Below are 19,296 nucleotides of genomic sequence, written 5' to 3'. Positions count from 1 at the left end.
ACCGCTAAAAGATTTTGAGGTACAATTTCCATGGTAACGCAATGTCTGATTTCAAAATGGTTTTCACAGGATGAAATTTAAGGTTTTAAGCTTTCAAATGATATATAATTTATGATTATTACTTAAATATTTTATAGGGACAAAGGCAACAAAAAAATATTTTTGTGAAAAAGGTCAGAACTCCTATTACGATGTATAGTTTTAAGGGGCACTCCTGTCATAAATTAATCTATTACTGTTACTACATAATTTGTAACAAAAAACAGTGGTCAAATATCTATTTAGAAGTCTTAGACCTTCCCAACGATATATAATTTGTCATGATTAGATTAGATTTTAATTGTAATAAAGTGAAGTAAACTTAGGGACGGTGACAGCTAAGGGGTTAATACTGTTAAAATCAGATACTTTAAGACTTTTACTCAAGTCATATTGGAGTTGGTTACTTGTAACTTGTAGTGGATGCAAGGTATCTGTACTTTCGCTCAAGTATGGTTTTAAGGTCTTTACACCTGATTTTTCCCAGGCAAAAAAAGTAGAACAAGTACAATTTACACTGATCATCCTGTTCAAATTCTTCTCGATAATCAATTAATGTTTGCTTGCTGCTTTTGTATAGTCCCTCAAATGTCGACAGTTTTTATTCTGAACTCATGACCGCAGCTGTATTTTCATAAAACAATACTTACTCTCTGGCGCCGCTCCAGTGGCGGATCTGCAGAAGTGCAGTACTAATCGCGTCTAATGGGCGTGTACAGGAGCGCAGATTCAGCACTAGAGACTGATGCCCTGAGCAGGAGACGCTCTTTGTGGCTTGATGACAATAATCTGGCAAATATAGTTTGGGAAAAGCCGTGAACAGAAGCTGTGAGTGTTCAAGATGACGACCACCACCACTTATCAAGGCATGGATCCGACCGCGAGGAGCAGCTCCAGGTGCTGATAGATGTCTATAGGAAGATAACAATGCTCAACCGGTTTAGGTCGTAAACAAATTATTTAAGATTTATAATGGCTAATGCTATCTCAGTACGTTATATGAGATGTAATATCACTGACCAAAGACAAAATTATTCTCCAGCCGAACGATATTGATGTAAAAACACTGATGAGAAATTAGCACCATCTTCGGCACAAATATTGCGTTTTGGGGATAAAATGGTTCGCCGTAGCTCAAAGGCAAAGTATATTGGATTTTAAAAGGTTCTTAAAGCAGCATTTCGGTTTATAAATGCCTGTTTTATTGTACAAATATGTGAATCCCTTTAGCAGTGTCTGAATCTTGTTAGCTGCTTTTTTGGGGGGAGACACCAGAGGCGCGTGCAATATTTTTTTGAGGCATAACGTTCGCTTTCCAAATCGTATATATGTATATAATGCTCTAAAACGCTGTCGAGGTAGGCAACTCGCAAGGCTTTGTGACACGGCCTTTGACTGCAGCATCTTCAAAAAGACAGCCACACAGTTAATTATATAATTGTTGAGTAATTAAAACAGCTTCTTTACTGCACTGTATCAATCGTTCGTAAATTTGAAACGAGTCACTCTCCACGTTTTCTGAGTACGAGAGGATGCTTGAGCGCACATGTGTGTGTGTGTGTGTGTGTGTATAAGGTTGGGTGCGGTTCAGCTGGTGTAGTACAGAATTTTATTAAGCTCCCTTATATCTGTCTTATCGTTTCATTAACTGAATGCATTAATGACGTGCAGATTAGCCAATTCGTCACGTTTATCAGTCGTTTCTTCTATCAGTCGGACTGGTGGAGGGATTTTGAGTGAGGTTTATTTCATCACGCTTGCTGTCAGACGACAGCTCAGCTCAATGATGCTTTCTTGGCATGAAGATAAGTATTGTGTAAGTATTTTGATTTACAGTCAGAATATAATAATAAATCGAGTTCAATCAAATAATACATGTACATACATATCCCCCCCCCCCCCAACACATCTAAAGCAACAGTTTTTTTTTTTTTTTTTTTCTTTCTTTATTTCTTTTTTTATCTTAAAGGCGCACTTGGTAATGTTAAGTTGTTTTATTTTTTATTTGGTCCTCGTTGGTCAGTCACTTTGGTTTGATGTTGCCCACAACCCTTTTTCCTATGTTAGGGAATGTATGTGATGTGACAAAAAACACTTAAGAAGTAAAAAATAAAAGCTGATAGGGAATGAACTGTAAACCCCCCAAAAAAACACACAAACAAACCAAAAAAAAAAAAAAAAATGAACATTTAAAGTAGAAGTAAACAATGCGCATAACTGAAGACAAGCAAATTACTGATCGGTTCCAAAAGTTGCACTTATGACATATTTTAATGTTTCTTTGTTTTCCATACCAGAGTGCTGCGTCCACCAGGTGGAGGTTCAAACCTCTGCTTTGGCACAGAGGAAGAGAAACCTGTGAAAAAAAACAAAATGGCATCTAGCATATTTGATGAACCCGAGGACCCTCATGCCCATCGGAGGAACAATCCGCCAGGTGCTGATTTTTCTTAATAATGTTTAATTTCTCTTCTTTTGCTTCTAGGCAGTGTTATAGAGTACCTCAGGGGTGACGTGTTTTTGTAGGCAAAACCCAGAAGCGAGTTAGCATTTTAGGACTTCCGGTTCTGTCGCACTAAAGTCTATGGTTTTTTTGGAATGGGTTTTTGCTAAATCGCCTGAAATAAGGTCTGTGGTTAACAAAGCCTCTAAATATTTTCACGTTTTGATCTATGTCATAAAACACACCAGTTATAACCCGCTTGTGATTTTTTTTTAAACCTTTATTGTCTCTTAAAAATGGCAGTTGCTAAAAGGGACTACTTCCTTTGTCGGGGACTTTAGACGTCATCATGACAAATAGGACATTGGGACAGCATTTCTCATGAAAAAGTGGATAAGTATTCATACACATTGCAGATCATAATCAACAAGCAATTTTTTAAATAAAGTTGTTTTTTAAATAAAGTTTGAGGAATCTTGGTGGTGATGATGTTGATCCGCAACCACGTTGTGTTGTAGTCCGTTTATAGCCTACTGTTAGCATTTTATATCTGACGACTTTATTTAGGCTTCAAAATGTATAAATGTTGTACATATTATCTTGATAGACAAAACGTGTAAGTGTCATAACCCTTTGTTAAACACAGAGCTTTTTTTTTTTTGCGTTTTCCAAAAGTCTATGGGAAAAATGTATAGGCTTTCGATCGAGGGAACCCGTGCGCCGCTAACTTCCGGGTTGGCCTACAAAAACCTGAAGCGAAACGATGTTTTTTTGTTAGAAAAATATCCATATTTAAAACTAGAAATATAAACTATAATCACTGGCTTCTGGCAATGGTCGTACGCACGTTCACGAGAGAGTTGAGTTCCTTAAAGTCCTCCTGTGGTGAAAATCAAGTTTTTAATATTATTTATATGTCTATGTGGTGTTTTAATATGCTTTAAGGCAAATGTGCAAATTCATAAGTCAACACCATTGCTGAGTATTTTCTCTTTAAAGCGGCAGTGATCTAGAGACAGTTTAAAAAACGCGGTTTGAAATCACTGGTGTTTCTTACATCACAAACTACCTTGTAACCAATCACGTCAACATGCCGGCGGGCTTTGGCATATCATTAACTATGACCACTCTGAGGCAAGGGAGTCTCGAGAAGAGAAGCCAGGTTATCCCGGTATATTTTTCTGTTGATGTGAAAAATTGTGTTGATTTAGCAACATAGCGTTTGTATGATGAACTGTATGCCATTCTCCACCGATATTCTGAGTTGTTAAAGCATTTGTACGGATACTGATTGTCTGACTCTGCCTGACTCTGACATGGCAAACGGAAACATGGTTTGTGTAACATTAGCAACACATTATTAGCTGTTTAATAACATAAGGCTAGTCAAGCAAAAGGCTAATCATATTAATTACCATTGTGCAGTGTTTAGTTGACCAAGTAGATCTCTGAGCTTGTGTGAGTGAGTGGAGGCGGGGCTTAGCATATTCATAGACTCACGCTTACTAAATGAAGCAAGAGTTACATACAAGCTATTTTAAGGCATGAAAAATTTATTTCACTGTCGTATTGGTGATCAAAGATGAGTTTTAAGGGATAAAATGATTGACTACAGGGGGACTTTAACTATTCCTTTAAGTTGACTAAACCCTTGAGAAAATGAAAAGAAATATTTAAATAGCAATAAGTAATGGTTTACAGTGAATTTATAACAACTAAGGGGCATTGTTAGGCATGACATGGAGCGGAGTGCCTAAAACCCCCTTAGCTGTTATAAATTCACTGTAAACCACAGCTTCACTGGGCTTATTGCTTTTATAAAATGGTTTACCATACAATACAAATATTAAAGCCAAAAAATATGTATCAATGCACTTTAATGAAGTGAAATCATTAAGGCTTCCTTCCGCTGGAAAAAATAGTCCCTGACCCTGAACAGCAACTCTTTATGAGCGAGTCACTCAGTCGAAAAGACTTTTATATTGAAATTTGTTGTGAACACGGAACAAGACACAAATGAAAAATGCTTTGACCAGCGCTGTCAGTGTCAGCAGGGCACGGGAAATGTTAAAAGGACAAGATCGCAGCAGACATTCAAACTGATTTTTTATTAGGAAAAATTCTAAATTTGAATGCAGGTAATACACTCGGTCTCTCGATATCTCTCTCACAATACTCTTCTACATAATGCAGAAAGCTTCAATGAACAAAATCAATAGAGAACAAACATATGTTTACTTTGCTAAGAGTGGTTGCTAAGACAGACACAGCAACATACACATCCAGTGGCGCAGCGATACTTATGTAATGCGGTCAGCTGTATGTTTCGGGAATTTTACAATGGTTTTGAACGTGGCTTTATCAATCAAAATCAAGAGCCGGAACTATCCATTTCATAATTCTAGTTTTATGAGTATAGACTGCTTTACTTTTCTTTTTTTTTTTTTTTTTTTCAGTCATAAGATACTAGTGGAAGCAACAATAACTTTATGTGACATTTTAGCATGTGTGATATTGAGCAACCAAATGCTGAATGTGTTTAAAAACTTAAGTCTTGCCAATTCTTAACCACTTTAAAAACGATAACTAATGTTACTTATGAATTTATTTATTCTGTTCTTTAATCTCTTAACATGCTTAATATGCTCTTAAATGTATTTTTTGAATAACAAAGAATAAAATACAACTTATAGATGGTATATCTTGGCTGGTAAGTATTCTCTATTGTTTATAAGATCAGTGCACAGATACTTTTACAGTTTTTATTTGTTTGAAAGGTGGGAAGCCTACAGGTGTGTTGTGTGGTGAGCCATCTGCCCCGCTCAGAAGATGTACTGCTCAACCAGTCAACCAAAGTAACACCACAGTCGACAATAATGTACCTGTGGTAAGATATGAAGACAGTTTCAGTCATTAAGGAGTGAAAACTTGGATCGAAGTTAAAACTGACTTAATTTTTACATTTTCTATTTTAAAATGTATTGCTGAGAATATTATAATTTTATTTTTGCACAGAATGGTGATGAAGACTCAGTCAATGTTGGTGAGTGTTTTAACTCTTCATTTGATTTTGCATGATTTGATCAATTATTTTAAATTAAATAAAATGACTTGAATGCACCTATTATGAGCATGTTTTAATTAGCTTCATTTTGAGAATTTTTTGGAAGGCATAACATAAAAAAAATGTCAGGGTACAACTACAATCATATCACAATGACATTAAGATTTTGTCTGGCAAATCAAAGTTGTGGTCTTAAAAGTCAAAGTCTTATTCACGCATCATAATCTGAAAACCACGCCCACTGGAGGGGAAACAATCCAACCGTCTCCATTGACTTTGTATTGTGTGAGGCTGCCGCCTCGTCATTTCTGACTTATAACAAAAAACAGAACAATGTCTGAAAGCTGCTATGTGACAAGGTGTACAGAAAACAAGCTAAAAAAAAACCCAGAACCAAAAACCCAGAAGTTTTTATAAGCTGTCGACCCAAAAAATAAGCATTTAAGGACTAAAAAGTAGATACAGGCGATTGAGACAGAGTGTGACATGTCATATTACTATGAGAACTATGGCCACTGGAGGGTAACGTAATCAGTGACAGGAAATATAATATATAAAACTGACATTTGGATATTTGACTCAACAGTGACAAAATGTCTCCTTAAAGGTGCCCTAGAACCAGTTTTTACAAGATGTAATATAAGTCTAAGTTGTCCCCTGAATGTGTCTGTGAAGTTTCAGCTCAAAATACCCCATAGATTTTTTTTACTGAATTTTTTTAACTGCCTATTTTGGGACATCATTAACTATGCACCGATTCAGGCTGCGGCCCCTTTAAATTGCGCTCCCTGCCCCCCGAGCTCTCGACTATAATACAGTGCATTTACAAAGTTCACACAGCTAATATAACCCTCAAATGGATCTTTACAAGATGTTCGTCATGCATACTGCATGCATGCGTCGGATCATGTGAGTATAGTATTTATTTGGATGTTTACATTTGATTCTGAATGAGTTTGAGGCTGTGCTTCGTGGCTAAAGCTAACATTACTCACTGTTGGAGAGATTTATAAAGAATGAAGTTGTGTTTATGCATTATACAGACTGTTTAAAAATGAAAATGGCGACCACTCTCTTGTCTCCATGAATACAGTAAGAAACGATGGTAACTTTAACCACATTTAACAGTACATTAGCAACATGCTAACGAAACATTTAGAAAGACAATTTACAAATATCAGTAAAAATATCATGTTATCATGGATCATGTCAGTTATTATCGCTCCATCTGCCATTTTTCGCTATTGTTCTTGCTTGCTTACCTAGTCTGATGATTCAGCTGTGCACAGATCCAGACATTAATACTGCCTGCCCTTGTGTAATGCCTTGAACATGGGCTGGCATATGCAAATATTGGGGTCATACATATTAATGACCCCGACTGTTACGTAACAGTGGGGTATTTTGTTATGTTGAGATTCACCTGTTCTTCGGAGGTCTTTTAAACAAATGAGATTTACACAAGAAGGAGGAAAAAATGGTGTTTGAGACTCACTGTATGTCATTTCCATGTACTGAACTCTTGTTATTCAACTATGCCAAGATAAATTCAATTTTTGATTCTAGGGCACCTTTAAAGACTGGCTTTTACGGTTCAGTAGCTTATAAAAACTTAGTTCTGGGTTTTTTTAGCTTGTTTGCTGTACACCTTGTCACACAGCAGCTTTAAGTTCTGTTTTTTGTTATAAGTCAGAAATGACAAGGAGGCAGCCTCACGCAACAAAGTAAATGCACTCTGTCTCTATAGGCCTCTAGCGACCTCTAGAGGACAGAATTCTTACATACTGCACCTTTAAGTATTGAATATTTTATTTGAAAATAATGATTACAGGTCTGCTTATGTTTTCAAGGTTTAAAGAAAATGTTTAGAAACCTTTTTTTGTTGTTTACCACATTTTTGGAGTCATTATGTAAACGTTATTACAAAGAGTAATTTGGCTCATGTGTTTTAAGATTTTAAAAATAAATAAAATATTTATTTGTCATTGACACATTTGTCTTACTCTCTCATAAGGGTGAGGGTAAGTGAAAAGGTAGCAAAAACTAATAGAAAAAAGAACAAGAACATTTTTTCCCATATATTTTTATTGAAATGTTATAAAATTACACAATATTAATTTTTCTTTTCATTTATATGTTCACAGATAGCACAGAAGAACCTAAACCTGTTCAGGAGCAGCATGACACACCAGCTCCTCCTTGCCTTTCTGCAGCAGAGCAGCCTGCAGCTGGGCTTCCTTCTGGCCGTAGAAACCCACCGGGGGGCAAATCCTCTCTCATCTTAGGCTAAAAAATTGCCACACTTAAGGATAAGATCTGGGCCTATGTGAAACAAGCATCTCAGAGTAAATGTGCTGTTCTGTAGTCAGTGATCATCCTCTGCATAACTGTATTCATAAAATGACATGAAGCCACAAAGAACTGATTCAGATCGGGGCAATTTTGTCAGAGCGTGCCACAAATCTCTGAGCTGTGATTTGTTCAAAGAATATCTTTGAATGTGTTGAGTGTTGGTCTCTCAGTCTTGTGTCGACTAAAGACCCTTTAGGAAAAACAAATCCTGTGTATGCACTGCTACTCTCAGATACTACAAACCATAGGCCAAAATTTGCCATCAAAGTTCTTAACATTCAACATTTAGAAGGTTAAACTCCATTCACGTAAGCCTAAGAAATGTCTCCCTGATTCAGTGTTTGTCTCCCTTTTCATGTATTAAGTTTTTGTCAGCACTTTATGAACTGTGGTGCCCAATTTGCGGTGCCTCAGACCTGCTGGTTAAGACACAAAGTTTCACATCCATCACTGCGAATAAAAAAAAAAAAAAAGAGGCTGAAACATTTGTAGATGTAAAGGGAAAAAAAGGTATAAAAACTGATGTACTGATCGCTGAAGAGATATTTAGTACAAAAGAACTACGAAAACACAATGAGGTTTACAGTTACACATTAAATCATTGCCTGCACATTCAGGTGTGTGGTGAAAGAGATAACAGAGCAACATGAGAGCGCAATGAAATATTACCTTCTAGTCACTAACAGGTGTGCCAGAAAGGTGCATGTGAGCAAGCTATTATTTATTTGTGTTTGTTACAAAATACAAAGTTATAAAACATGTACAAAAACACAAACAGCCACAGTGTAAAGTCATTTTATCAAATCATTCATCAAGTATTCCATAATCAACAAAAAGATTGAAAGTTCTTATTGCCTTGTTATTTTTGACGTATGCCAAAAAGGTGCTGTAATAAAGTGTGTAATAGAGTCTGTTCATTTTTTTTATGTACATGAACTTTTCTCAAATTAAAAAAAATTAGTACATTTCTTGTCTTGTCCTGAGAATACGTAAACGTCACTGTCGTCCAGCCTAAACACCTTACCAGTGTTTTTTTCGAATTCTCCTTATATCCAATACTGTATTACATGATATATTATTTAATAGTGTATGATTAACTACTATGAAAATGTGTTTAAAATGTTTACAACATTTTCCCCTGGTTTAATTCCCAGACTAAAATGCATGTTTTAACTGAATGCAACTTGCACTGAAATATCTTAAAATATGTCAGTGCCATTGTTTTGTCTCAAGAAGGCACCAGTCCTGTCTGTGAAACCGGGTCCTATAGCTCATAGTGAAAGTGAAAGCAGCCCATGGTCACGATCACTGGTCTGTACTAAAAGAATGGATTGCTCGTTGCGTTCATAGACATTTTTAATGTTTAAACTGCCAGCAAGCAATATTGATAATTATCTGGCGACAGAAGACCTCATTGATTGCAGACAAAACATTAACATAAAAACATAAAATCATCCTAAAATCATTAATTGATACTTAACGTTATCTGTAATGTTTATGATTTGTATGAGCAGAAATTGATTCGGATAAAATATTACAATACATACAAGCCCCTATTTCTATTTTACTCTAAACTGTATCAAAATCCAAGGTTTACCATGGGCCATACGTAATGTCTCTTTTAGGAAAATTAAGGCGTACCATGAGAGGGCGCTAATGCCATTTTTATTTTATTTTTTATTTGTGCGTTATTCAGTGCTAGTTTAGTTTCGTCGCTTTTTTCACAAATGAAAAATTACATTACAGATAGTTAACGTTTAAAAACAGCCTCAAAATGAGTAAACGCTCTCTAAAACAGATAATTCGATTGAAAAAAAAAAAGAAATGCAAAAAAGGCTTAAAACTTTTGAGTAGGGATGGAGAAATGAAGCCTCTTAAATCTATGAAGCTTTTCTCTGATCCTGCGTCTCAATCAGCTCCCTAGCTCCCTGGGTTGTGAATCAGTATATCGTGAAAATGAATGTGGCTGACTCCTTATAAGTGCCCTGACTACTGAACTAGGGAGCTGATTGAGAAGCACCAAAAGCATCAATGGTGTTGAAAACAGCGCCATCTTGTGGCGGGTAAAATTTACAGCAGCCATAAACCTGATTGCGCCAAGCACAAACAAAAGCGTGACAAAGCTAAATGTGTTTAGTTTTCTGATAATACAATTCACATATCAAAGTGTGGCAATAAATTAAGTGTAACAACAAAAAAATAATAATACTAATAGCCTACCTACTGAGTTGTTTGAGGCAAGTAAATTGTGCTGTTATTTTATTGTTTTTATACTGGTTATATGACAGAACATATGATAATGTAATATATGCTAACGTTACAGGTTTATATATTTAAAATGTTAAATGGACTTGAACTTCATATACCTATACCTACCTATGGTAGTGGTCTGGGTTATGTTACATTCCGATACCCAAAGAGAGGAATTCACGTGACTGCAAAGAAAGGCTTCGTTTTTCGTTAATCACATGTTTCTCTGAAAACAATATGCACATTTAGAGATATAGCCGCTCAGTGGAAACATCTGTCTACACAAGCACACCAGGGAGCAGTTACGCGTGTGAACAGGAAAAAAGAGTTGGGTAGGCTACGTACCATGAGATAAAATCCTGCAGGCGCCCCTGATAGACACAGTCAGCGTTATTTATCTGCATAAGTTGTGAAGTTGTTTCTCGTTATTTCTCTGCATAAGTTGTTAAGTTGTGAATGTGTGTGTATATTATATTTCCTGTCTTTTTTGTTTACCAACATTCAGACTCTTGAAGATCTTGGAAACCGTTAGCATGACATGGCTGTTTGTAGCCTATATTGTTGAGCTATTATTCATTTTTAACAACGTTTTAAGTCTGCTTCGAAATACATGCTGTTAATTAAAACACTGCTGAATCATTTACAGTAACTGTAGGAATAAAATCGATGTTATATAATACATATTAGAAAGCATTTGTATTCAGATGTCAGAGGAATCATTTTGACATTTGCCTCATATAAATTCTGAGGTGTCTCGTCCGTCAGCTGATCTGATATTGAAGATAAACGTAACTTTTAATAAGCAGGGGAAATTCCCTACTTTAAACAAATAACCATTTAAATGTTTAGGATGTGAGAGGGAGACAAAAACGCTGACTCGTTAGGGAGTGTTTGCTCATTAAAATCAAATTATGACATGAGCAATCCAGTCATTTATATAAATCAGTGGTCACACATAGCCTTCACGTCTACAGGTAGCAGCAATGTCCTCCTTTAATTCTTGAAGGAGGTTTTGTTGGTTCTACTGACTTACATTGCTATCTGTAAGGTTGACTTATGTACAGTATGAAACTAATGGTCGTCTGCTATTACTATTCTGTAAAAATGTAAACATTTAACTTTTGTCTGACATGCATGCATGCTTCTTTTGGTTCACAAAAGCTGGTCTCTGGGCCTACTTTTTGTAATATTAGTCTATATTGTTTGTGGACAAATCTGAACTAGAAAGACTTTATCAGGTGTAAAAGGTGAAATTGTATTAATATTAAATGCAATTCTTCATTCAACCCAGGAAAAAATGGGGAACTTTTAACTGAAAAATCCAAAAGGCTTCCCTTTGTAAAAGTCTTTGTAATCTATCACCCTTTCTAATAGATCCAGTTACAATTTCCAAACCATTCATTCTTAAAGTAGACGGATTAGAATCATGTACAGATGCATAATGTCATGGGGTAATCTTTGTTTCTTGTACGAATTGCATTTTTGTGATCCCATAATCTATATTGATGTCTACGCTTAGTCTGGCCCACATAGAAACAGTTAGGCTACAACGACATTGAAGCCTATAAATTACATACTTTTACAATTAATGAAGGATCTAATTGAACACATTTTCAAATGTATCTCAAACATTCCTCACAATTAGCTCACAATTGGAGACAACTGAAAAATCTCACATAGACTTGGATCACTTTGGATAATCCCCTAAGACTCAGGAGGCGAGAAAACGTAACACTGATAATTATTACCAAACAGCAAGCAGAATATAAAAGGTTAACATTCTTTGGCGTAGGCCCCGTCTGTAGCTCACATCCTGAGGGTTGCAGACTTTGCGTTTCCTGCCTGAGGCTGAAGGCAGGGGCGTAGCCGACCCCTGGGGAGTATGGAAAGGGACCATCCTGGTGGTGGTGGGGAGGATAGAGGTGAAAGTTTGTGTCAGCATCTGCGAACTCAGACAAGTGTAAGTCCCAATCTTCTCGAGTGTTAGATAATGATTGGTTAGATCTGAACTGATAAGTGACGTAACAATTGAGTTTTACTGGCAGAACTTGCGCTAGAGCTTCATTTCCTATTTATTATGCTTGATTTCATGTGAGGCACACTGTAAAAAATGACCGTGATTTTAACAGTAAAAGACTGTAAAAATGCTGCTGTGAAAAACTGTTGATTGGTTTACAGAAAGTTTCCGTACTATATACGGTGAATAACTGTAATAGATCTAATGGTACATTTAATGTAATTTTACGGTAAAATACCGTTAAGTTCACAGTTTTTGGAAGTGAAAAATAACAATTCATTGTAAAATTTACAGTGAAAAACCGTATATTAACATTCCCACAATTCCCTGCGTGATACTTCACAATTGATATATTTTCGTTGAAATAACTCTGTTACTTCTTAGTTTTTCTCATTTTTTTTCTAATCAGTTATGTACATTAGGGTTTTATGTTACATCTAATGTTGTTAAATTAATGTTTATTGCATTTTTAAAATTTCATGCATGTTACCATGATGGTGTTTAGTGTGTGTGTGAATAACACTGTGTGCACCTTCTATATGTTAGTATTGTGCTTCTCAGCTTGTGGAAAAGCTGCTTGTTATGAACTTTGATTCATCATGTGACTCTCATCACCACTGTGTTTGGTGACTGTCAGTGTATTATAAAGGTACAAAACAGATATTAGTACTTCATTAGGTTGGTAAATTAACATTATATCAGTTAATGAAATACGTTATTTTACCGTAAATTTAACAGATTTAAAATGTAAAATTCACATGTAACTCCGTAAGTATGTTTACGGTTTGATGTCATTTTTACAGTATTGTTCTGGTAACCACAGCTGCCGGTATTTTTCCGTAGAAACAACGGGATTTTTTTTACAGTGCAGTACTAAATTCCATAACAAAATACTTTGTGTGGAGCTGTTCTTTTTACTTTTCTTTTTAAGTAGGTCATCCTGTTAGTAGTGCCAGTGCTAGTGCTAGAGTCTTGATCTCATATCTGTCTTAATCTTTGGAATTGACCCAATGGAATGCTTTCTGTCAGCAGGGGAGTTTTGTCTGAGGAGGCAAGGGAGGCATTTTTTAAAAAATTAAAAAATAGGATGAGAAAATAATCCATATTACATATAAAACAACAAATATTACAAATTATTGCAAGTCACTCGTATTTTTAAAGGAACACTGCCCAACAGCGACACCCACAGGTAAAGTTACAGCAGGAGTCATGCCTCCCTTTGCTCTCCTAGAAAACCATTAGACCCCCAGCATGCGATGGGTTTTGTGGGGGGTAATTGAGAATGAATGGGGGAAAGTCACATGAGAGGAGGCAATGTCTCCATCGTGCTATGATTGGATGTAATTGGTTATGATTGGATATGATTGGTTTGTGCGATAAATCCCACCTCTAGTTGACGTGACGTTCCACGTGTCAGTTTGAATGAACAAATGATGGCGTCAATCGGAAGACTAATTGAAGTAAACAGATCACCCAGTTAGATATCACTGCTTTATGTCACGTCAAAATGAAATGGACTGAAAACATGATGACTGCGGGTTTTTTAGTGCAATCAGCTTGGTTAAATTAAAAATACATCTTCGTGTCTGTGACAGACAGTGTTTACGGAGCATGACTGATGATCCAAAATAGCTGAAGTTGACTATTATAAAGAAAAACATCAATACACAAATAAAATATATTGTTTAAATAATTTAGATTAAATTGTTTTGGAATGAATGTAGAAATGCTTAAAACACAAACTTGATGAGATTGACTTGTTTTTGAATAATAGAACATTTATTGCAATACATTGTTAATGTAAAATTACAAAATAGAATTGTATTTGGTTTCTTTTTTTCTTTTTTGATGTAATGTACAGTAACAAGATTAATGCACATGAATTTACATTGATTCATAAATAAATAAAAAATGTGCCTACTCATTTCAGAAAACCACTGCACGCCACTGTCTGTCAGATGTTTTGGATGAAAGCTTTTTACGTGCAGGATGGTGTTATGGCCTGTATTCATTATGAAAAGTGAAGTATATAGACATCCCTCTTGGTCTTTATAAATAGTAATGTCTAAAAATGTATTTATCCTGATTATATTCTAAACTCAACTTAATACATGTATTTATGGATGTATTTATACATGTATTTAAGTACAAAACTTGTAATTCGGTTTCATTTCCTTCAAAAATCATACAAATGTCATCTGGTCCACCATTTTATTTTTGTGTAAAAAGGATTAATTGTAGCATTGAATACAAACTCCTCCTCCCAGAGTCCCAAGAAAAGACTGGCATAATTTGGTGCAAAGCATGCTCCCATAGCAGTACCTTTAACCTGTTAGAAGAAGTTATCTTAAAACACAAAAATGTTATGTTTCAAATTCCATTCTGTTAATGTCAGGATAAATTCTGCTGGAGGAATCTCATCCATCAATCTCATTTCATCCATCAGATGTTAAGTAGTATTTTTAGGCTGTCAGGGTTTTGTTCAGTTTAGTCTTTGTTTTCATCACATTCTCCTTCTGTTTGCTCCAGTTTACCCAGTTTTCTAGTTTGTTTGATTAGTCATTTAGTTAATCTGGTGTTCCTCTATTATCTCATTAGTTCCCTCATTAGTTCTTATATAAGTACTTCTTGGCTGTTTCTCAATACGCATTCTTAAAGGAACACTCCACTTTTTTTGAAAATAGGCTCTTTTTCCAACTCCCCAACAGCTGAGTTTTACCTTTACCATTTTCGAATCCATTCAGCCGATCTTTGGGTCTGGTGGTACCACTTTTAGCATAGCTTTAGCATAGTTCATTGAAGCTGATTCGAACATTAGCATCTCGTTCTGACTGACATCAACGTAGCCCAGGAGACAATGGGCCTACAGATCCAGTTCTGGCTGCATCTATAATTCAGATTTTTAATCTCTGTATCCGCTTACATATATTTATATATAATCTATTTTTAATCTCTATAATAAAAATGTATAATTCAGATTTTGATCTCCATATCCATTTACATATATATATATATTCCAAGGGTTTTAGCACGCTGGGTTTTTCTCCTAGGGGTTTTTTTCCACCCCTGGGAGTCAGCCGACATTGGCTTAATGTAGCACCATCTTGTATATGTTACATATTACCACGCTTGCTTGTACAGCTTATTTTTTACCACTTCTCTTTTTTCTGTGCTTCTAATATGTAAAGCTGCTTTGAAACAATTACCAATTGTAAAAAGCGCTATATAAATAAATTTGACTTGACTTGACTTGAATACAGTGGTTGAGAGAGCTAAACATGCTGCAAATGAAGACAACAAATGCAAATAGAAAAAAACACCAACAAACAAAGAAACATCTTCATCAGTTTGACAACACATGCGCTGCAAAAGTCCACAACACATACAAATAGACAAACACGCTAAAGACCAAGATGGATGTCTACATACTTCACTTTTCAGAAAGAATACAGACAGTGTTGTGGAAATTCTAATTTTTCATATGATTTTTACCTGTATTCTTGTGAAATATGATGCTTATGGAATATGATATGATGTTAGAAATAGAAAGAGCAAGATATGGTACGGGAACATGCAAGATGTATGTTAAAAACATGTCTGTGCTAACAATGTGTGGAAAGTTACAGCCGCTAAGAGATGTTCCTAATATGGTAAAAGGACAGAGGCTTCAGCCTTGGAGGTTAGAGTGAGGGGAAGCTTTCGTTCTTTGTCTTACACTCTGCAGCTTTTTGTGAGCCTGTATGACTGTCTGACCTTTCTTGCAAGAAATGAAACTTTTAAAAGATATCTGGATGGGTTTGTCTCTTATGTAGTGAGTCCAGTCGAATTTTTTTGCAACAACAACAGTAACACCAAAGAGCTTTCATCCAAAACATCTGACAGAAAGCATTCCAGTGGGTCAGTTCCAAAGATTAAGATGGATATGCAATCAAGACTCAGTTTGAAATAATCTGGCTATGGATTTGAAATATTGTTTTAAACAGGTTATCCAAAAAAGTCAAGCAGGCTTTGAATAAAGTGAATCCACTACAACATACTACAACAACCGTATTTTGTTACTGAATTTAGTATTGCCTCACAAGAAATCAAGCATATAATAAATAGGAACTGGGGCATTATCTAAAGTGATCCAAGTCTATGGGAGATTTTTCGAGTGTCTCCAATTGAGAGCTAATTGTGATGAAAGTTTAAGTGTGGACACTGCAATCACTGTAAAAATGTAATTCAAACCCAAATCATTTGTAGATGTTTGCACAAAGAAAATGTATTCAGTTAGATCCTTCATTAATTGTAAAAGTGCGTACGTAATTTATAGGCTTCAATGTCAATGTAACAGTTTCTATGTGGGCCAGACTAAGCGTAGACTGCAAGATAGATTATGACACAAAAATGCAATTCATACAAAAAACAAATACCCCAGGGCATTATGCATCTGTTCATGATTCTAATCCATCTACTTTAAGAATTATTGGTTTGGAAATTGTAAGGGAAGCCTTTTGGATTTTTCAGTTAAAAGCTACCATTTTTCCTGTTTTGAATGAAGAATTATTTAACTTAATTTTTGTAAAATCATTACCATTATGATTATTGTTATTATAAGTTTTCACTTTCTTTTTTTTTTTTTTTTTTAATGTATGTGATTATACTTTGAAACAGTTAATGATATTATTGGTCCCCCTATAATGGTCTTTTTGGTTTCTCCCATTTCTACTGAGCAACTGATTATACCTGTGACTGTAATTTTGTACCTGACGCACTCTGAGGAAGGCTTAATGGCTGAAATAAATCAGTGTGCAGTGTTTTAGTCATTTTTAATGTTTCTGGAGGGAGCCATGTTTAACTATAACACCTTCTGGGATTACTAAACAGAGGTCCTTTCAGCAAGTAGCGCTCCAAGATGATCGATTAAATGCAATTAGTTGAACTTAAGATTGCCTTATTTGTAAGTAATTGAATTACTTTTGTTGTCTTTGAGACAACAAATAGAGTACTGCAGTGATGACTTGTCTTCACTGAATTTATACTTATGTAAGCATGTGAAAGTGTTTCCTCATAAGACTTTTGGCAATATTGGGGTGTTATGTGATGATTTCACGTGCTACCGGTTGTATTTAAATTGTTTTCTAGGTAAAATAATTATTTTTTGTTACTTATACTGTAAAATAAAACTGCAGTAAGGGCCCCATACTTTAAAATGTGTACAGTTAAGATGTTGTATGGGGCAAACTTACTGGCAATAGTGCTGCCAGAAGTTGCAACAAAAATACGATAAACAGTGCAGGCCAACACAGAAGTTAGCATCACTCTGGTTCCCTTTTCTATTGCAGGAAATTCTGCTTGGTTATTGTCTTGTCAGGTGATTATTAGTTCTTATCAGCCTTGTTTTTGGTCCTTGTCTTGATTTTCAGGTGTGTCTTGTTTGGTCAATGTGTATTTACAGCCCTCATATCTCCATAGTCTCTTGTTGCTTTGTTGTAACTCACAGGTGAGTTTTGTTTAGTCAGGTCTATGTTCAAGCTCAGGTCTCTTTGTTAATGTTCAAATCCAGTCAAAGTCAAGTTTTATTTGGTTTATGTTTTGTAAATAAAACTGCACGTGTTCGCAACTTGACTCGCATTCAGTGGACTGATGTTATAAAGAGATTATTAGTTACTTTCATTTGAAATCATGTTTTATGGTCTCACGTTTACTAATTTCAAACTATCTTCTTGCAATTTCTTTTAAGAGTAAACAGTTGTTTTTCCATCTCTATGTAATCTGTTCAATTCATCTAATTAGAAATTTCTTCCATTGCAAAGCCACTAGAATATTATCATTATTAAAGTACAGAGTCATACTTGATCATTTACATTTGATTTCATACATTGGAATATGAGGGGACATCATAATATTTGATAATGCAGCCTGGTCTCATTTTAATACATAGGTATTAATATGTTCAAAGACACAACATGTACAATTTTTGTACATTTGGATAGGTGTTAAAACGCAGAATATGGACATATTGGCAGCATTTAAACATAGCATTATTATGTTTTTACAGCAAAAAAATAAAAAATAAAAAATTAAATATTTACAAATTGTTCATGTCATAAAGATGTGTATAATTTTTCTTTTATCATTTTATAGATAAATGTAAGATTCCTAAACCCCACCATGAACCTAAACATACCCATTGTATACAGAATATTAAAAGAATAAAATATAATGGACAGAAATGTGTATAGTTAAATGTAAAAAAAAAGAAAAAATAGCATTAAAACGATATTTTGAACCACTAATCCTACACCTACCCCTAAACTTACCCATAACATTTCTTAAATCTATACTGTTATAAATAAAAGAATAACAGACAAACAAGCATAATCACAATTAATTTATTTATTGCAAAAATGTCAAAATTGGTACCAAAAGAAGTTTAAATGATGATGAGTTATAGTTATAGTTATGGTAATAAGTATCTTCACTCCGTGAAGGCGCTCACTCATTTCAAATGTCAGTCCACTAAAACATGGCATCTCGCAATCTGTGACGAAGCAGGTGAGAGCCAATTCAATATTAGTGCCATAAACCATGTCATCATTATGCTTCTTGAGGGCGCAACTTTCAAATTTGAATCGTAATGAGTGCATGCTTTCGTGGCGGTCGCTGCTGAGAATGAAGATGAAGATCGCTGGATAAATGGCTGAATTTGGATCTGTTCCTTACAAATATGTGGATTCTAAAGATTTGGAGTACAGCAAACAAATAAAATTGATGTGATTTGTGAATTTATGTTGTGTTTTGGTATATCTTAGCTTCACTGTCAGTCGCTGCATAGGAGAAAATGCCTTTTTTGTCCCACAGCAAACAAACTAAATATTTCAAAATTTGAAGGTTTTAAAGTGTAGTCTTGTTTAACATTATATAATCCTCCGAAACAAGTTTGCAGCACAAGTCACAAACAGAAATGTTATTCCATATTTCAAGTAGATGCGTAAACTGCATTTAATAAATGCGACATTAATTTATAAACATTAATGCCATGATTTTAATATGAATGCATGGCAATTACGTTTTAGTGCTATAAATATGTCAATCTTGTACGTTTTTGAGTGTATGAAAACATAAGTAATTGTCTGTTTGGTAGAA

The 19,296-nt window shown here is 35.1% G+C and overlaps 1 protein-coding gene across 1 annotated transcript; it reads left to right on the top strand.

Annotated features, from left to right (window-relative positions):
• Nucleotides 1-880: 880 nt before the first annotated feature.
• jpt1a (Jupiter microtubule associated homolog 1a) lies at nucleotides 881-8,671 on the top strand. The gene is made up of 5 exons (XM_067374418.1): nucleotides 881-936; nucleotides 2,337-2,476; nucleotides 5,260-5,369; nucleotides 5,498-5,525; nucleotides 7,691-8,671. Exons 1-5 carry the CDS (start codon nucleotides 881-883, stop codon nucleotides 7,834-7,836), a joined length of 480 nt encoding a protein of 159 aa, XP_067230519.1. The 3' UTR covers nucleotides 7,837-8,671.
• The last annotated feature ends 10,625 nt before the right edge of the window (nucleotides 8,672-19,296 follow it).

Source organism: Chanodichthys erythropterus, chromosome 21, assembly GCF_024489055.1.
Source record: "Chanodichthys erythropterus isolate Z2021 chromosome 21, ASM2448905v1, whole genome shotgun sequence".
In the NCBI taxonomy this organism is placed as follows: Eukaryota; Metazoa; Chordata; class Actinopteri; order Cypriniformes; family Xenocyprididae; genus Chanodichthys; species Chanodichthys erythropterus.
The sequence above is the reverse complement of the archived record's forward strand: the minus strand, read 5'-3'. Positions and strand labels throughout refer to the sequence as shown.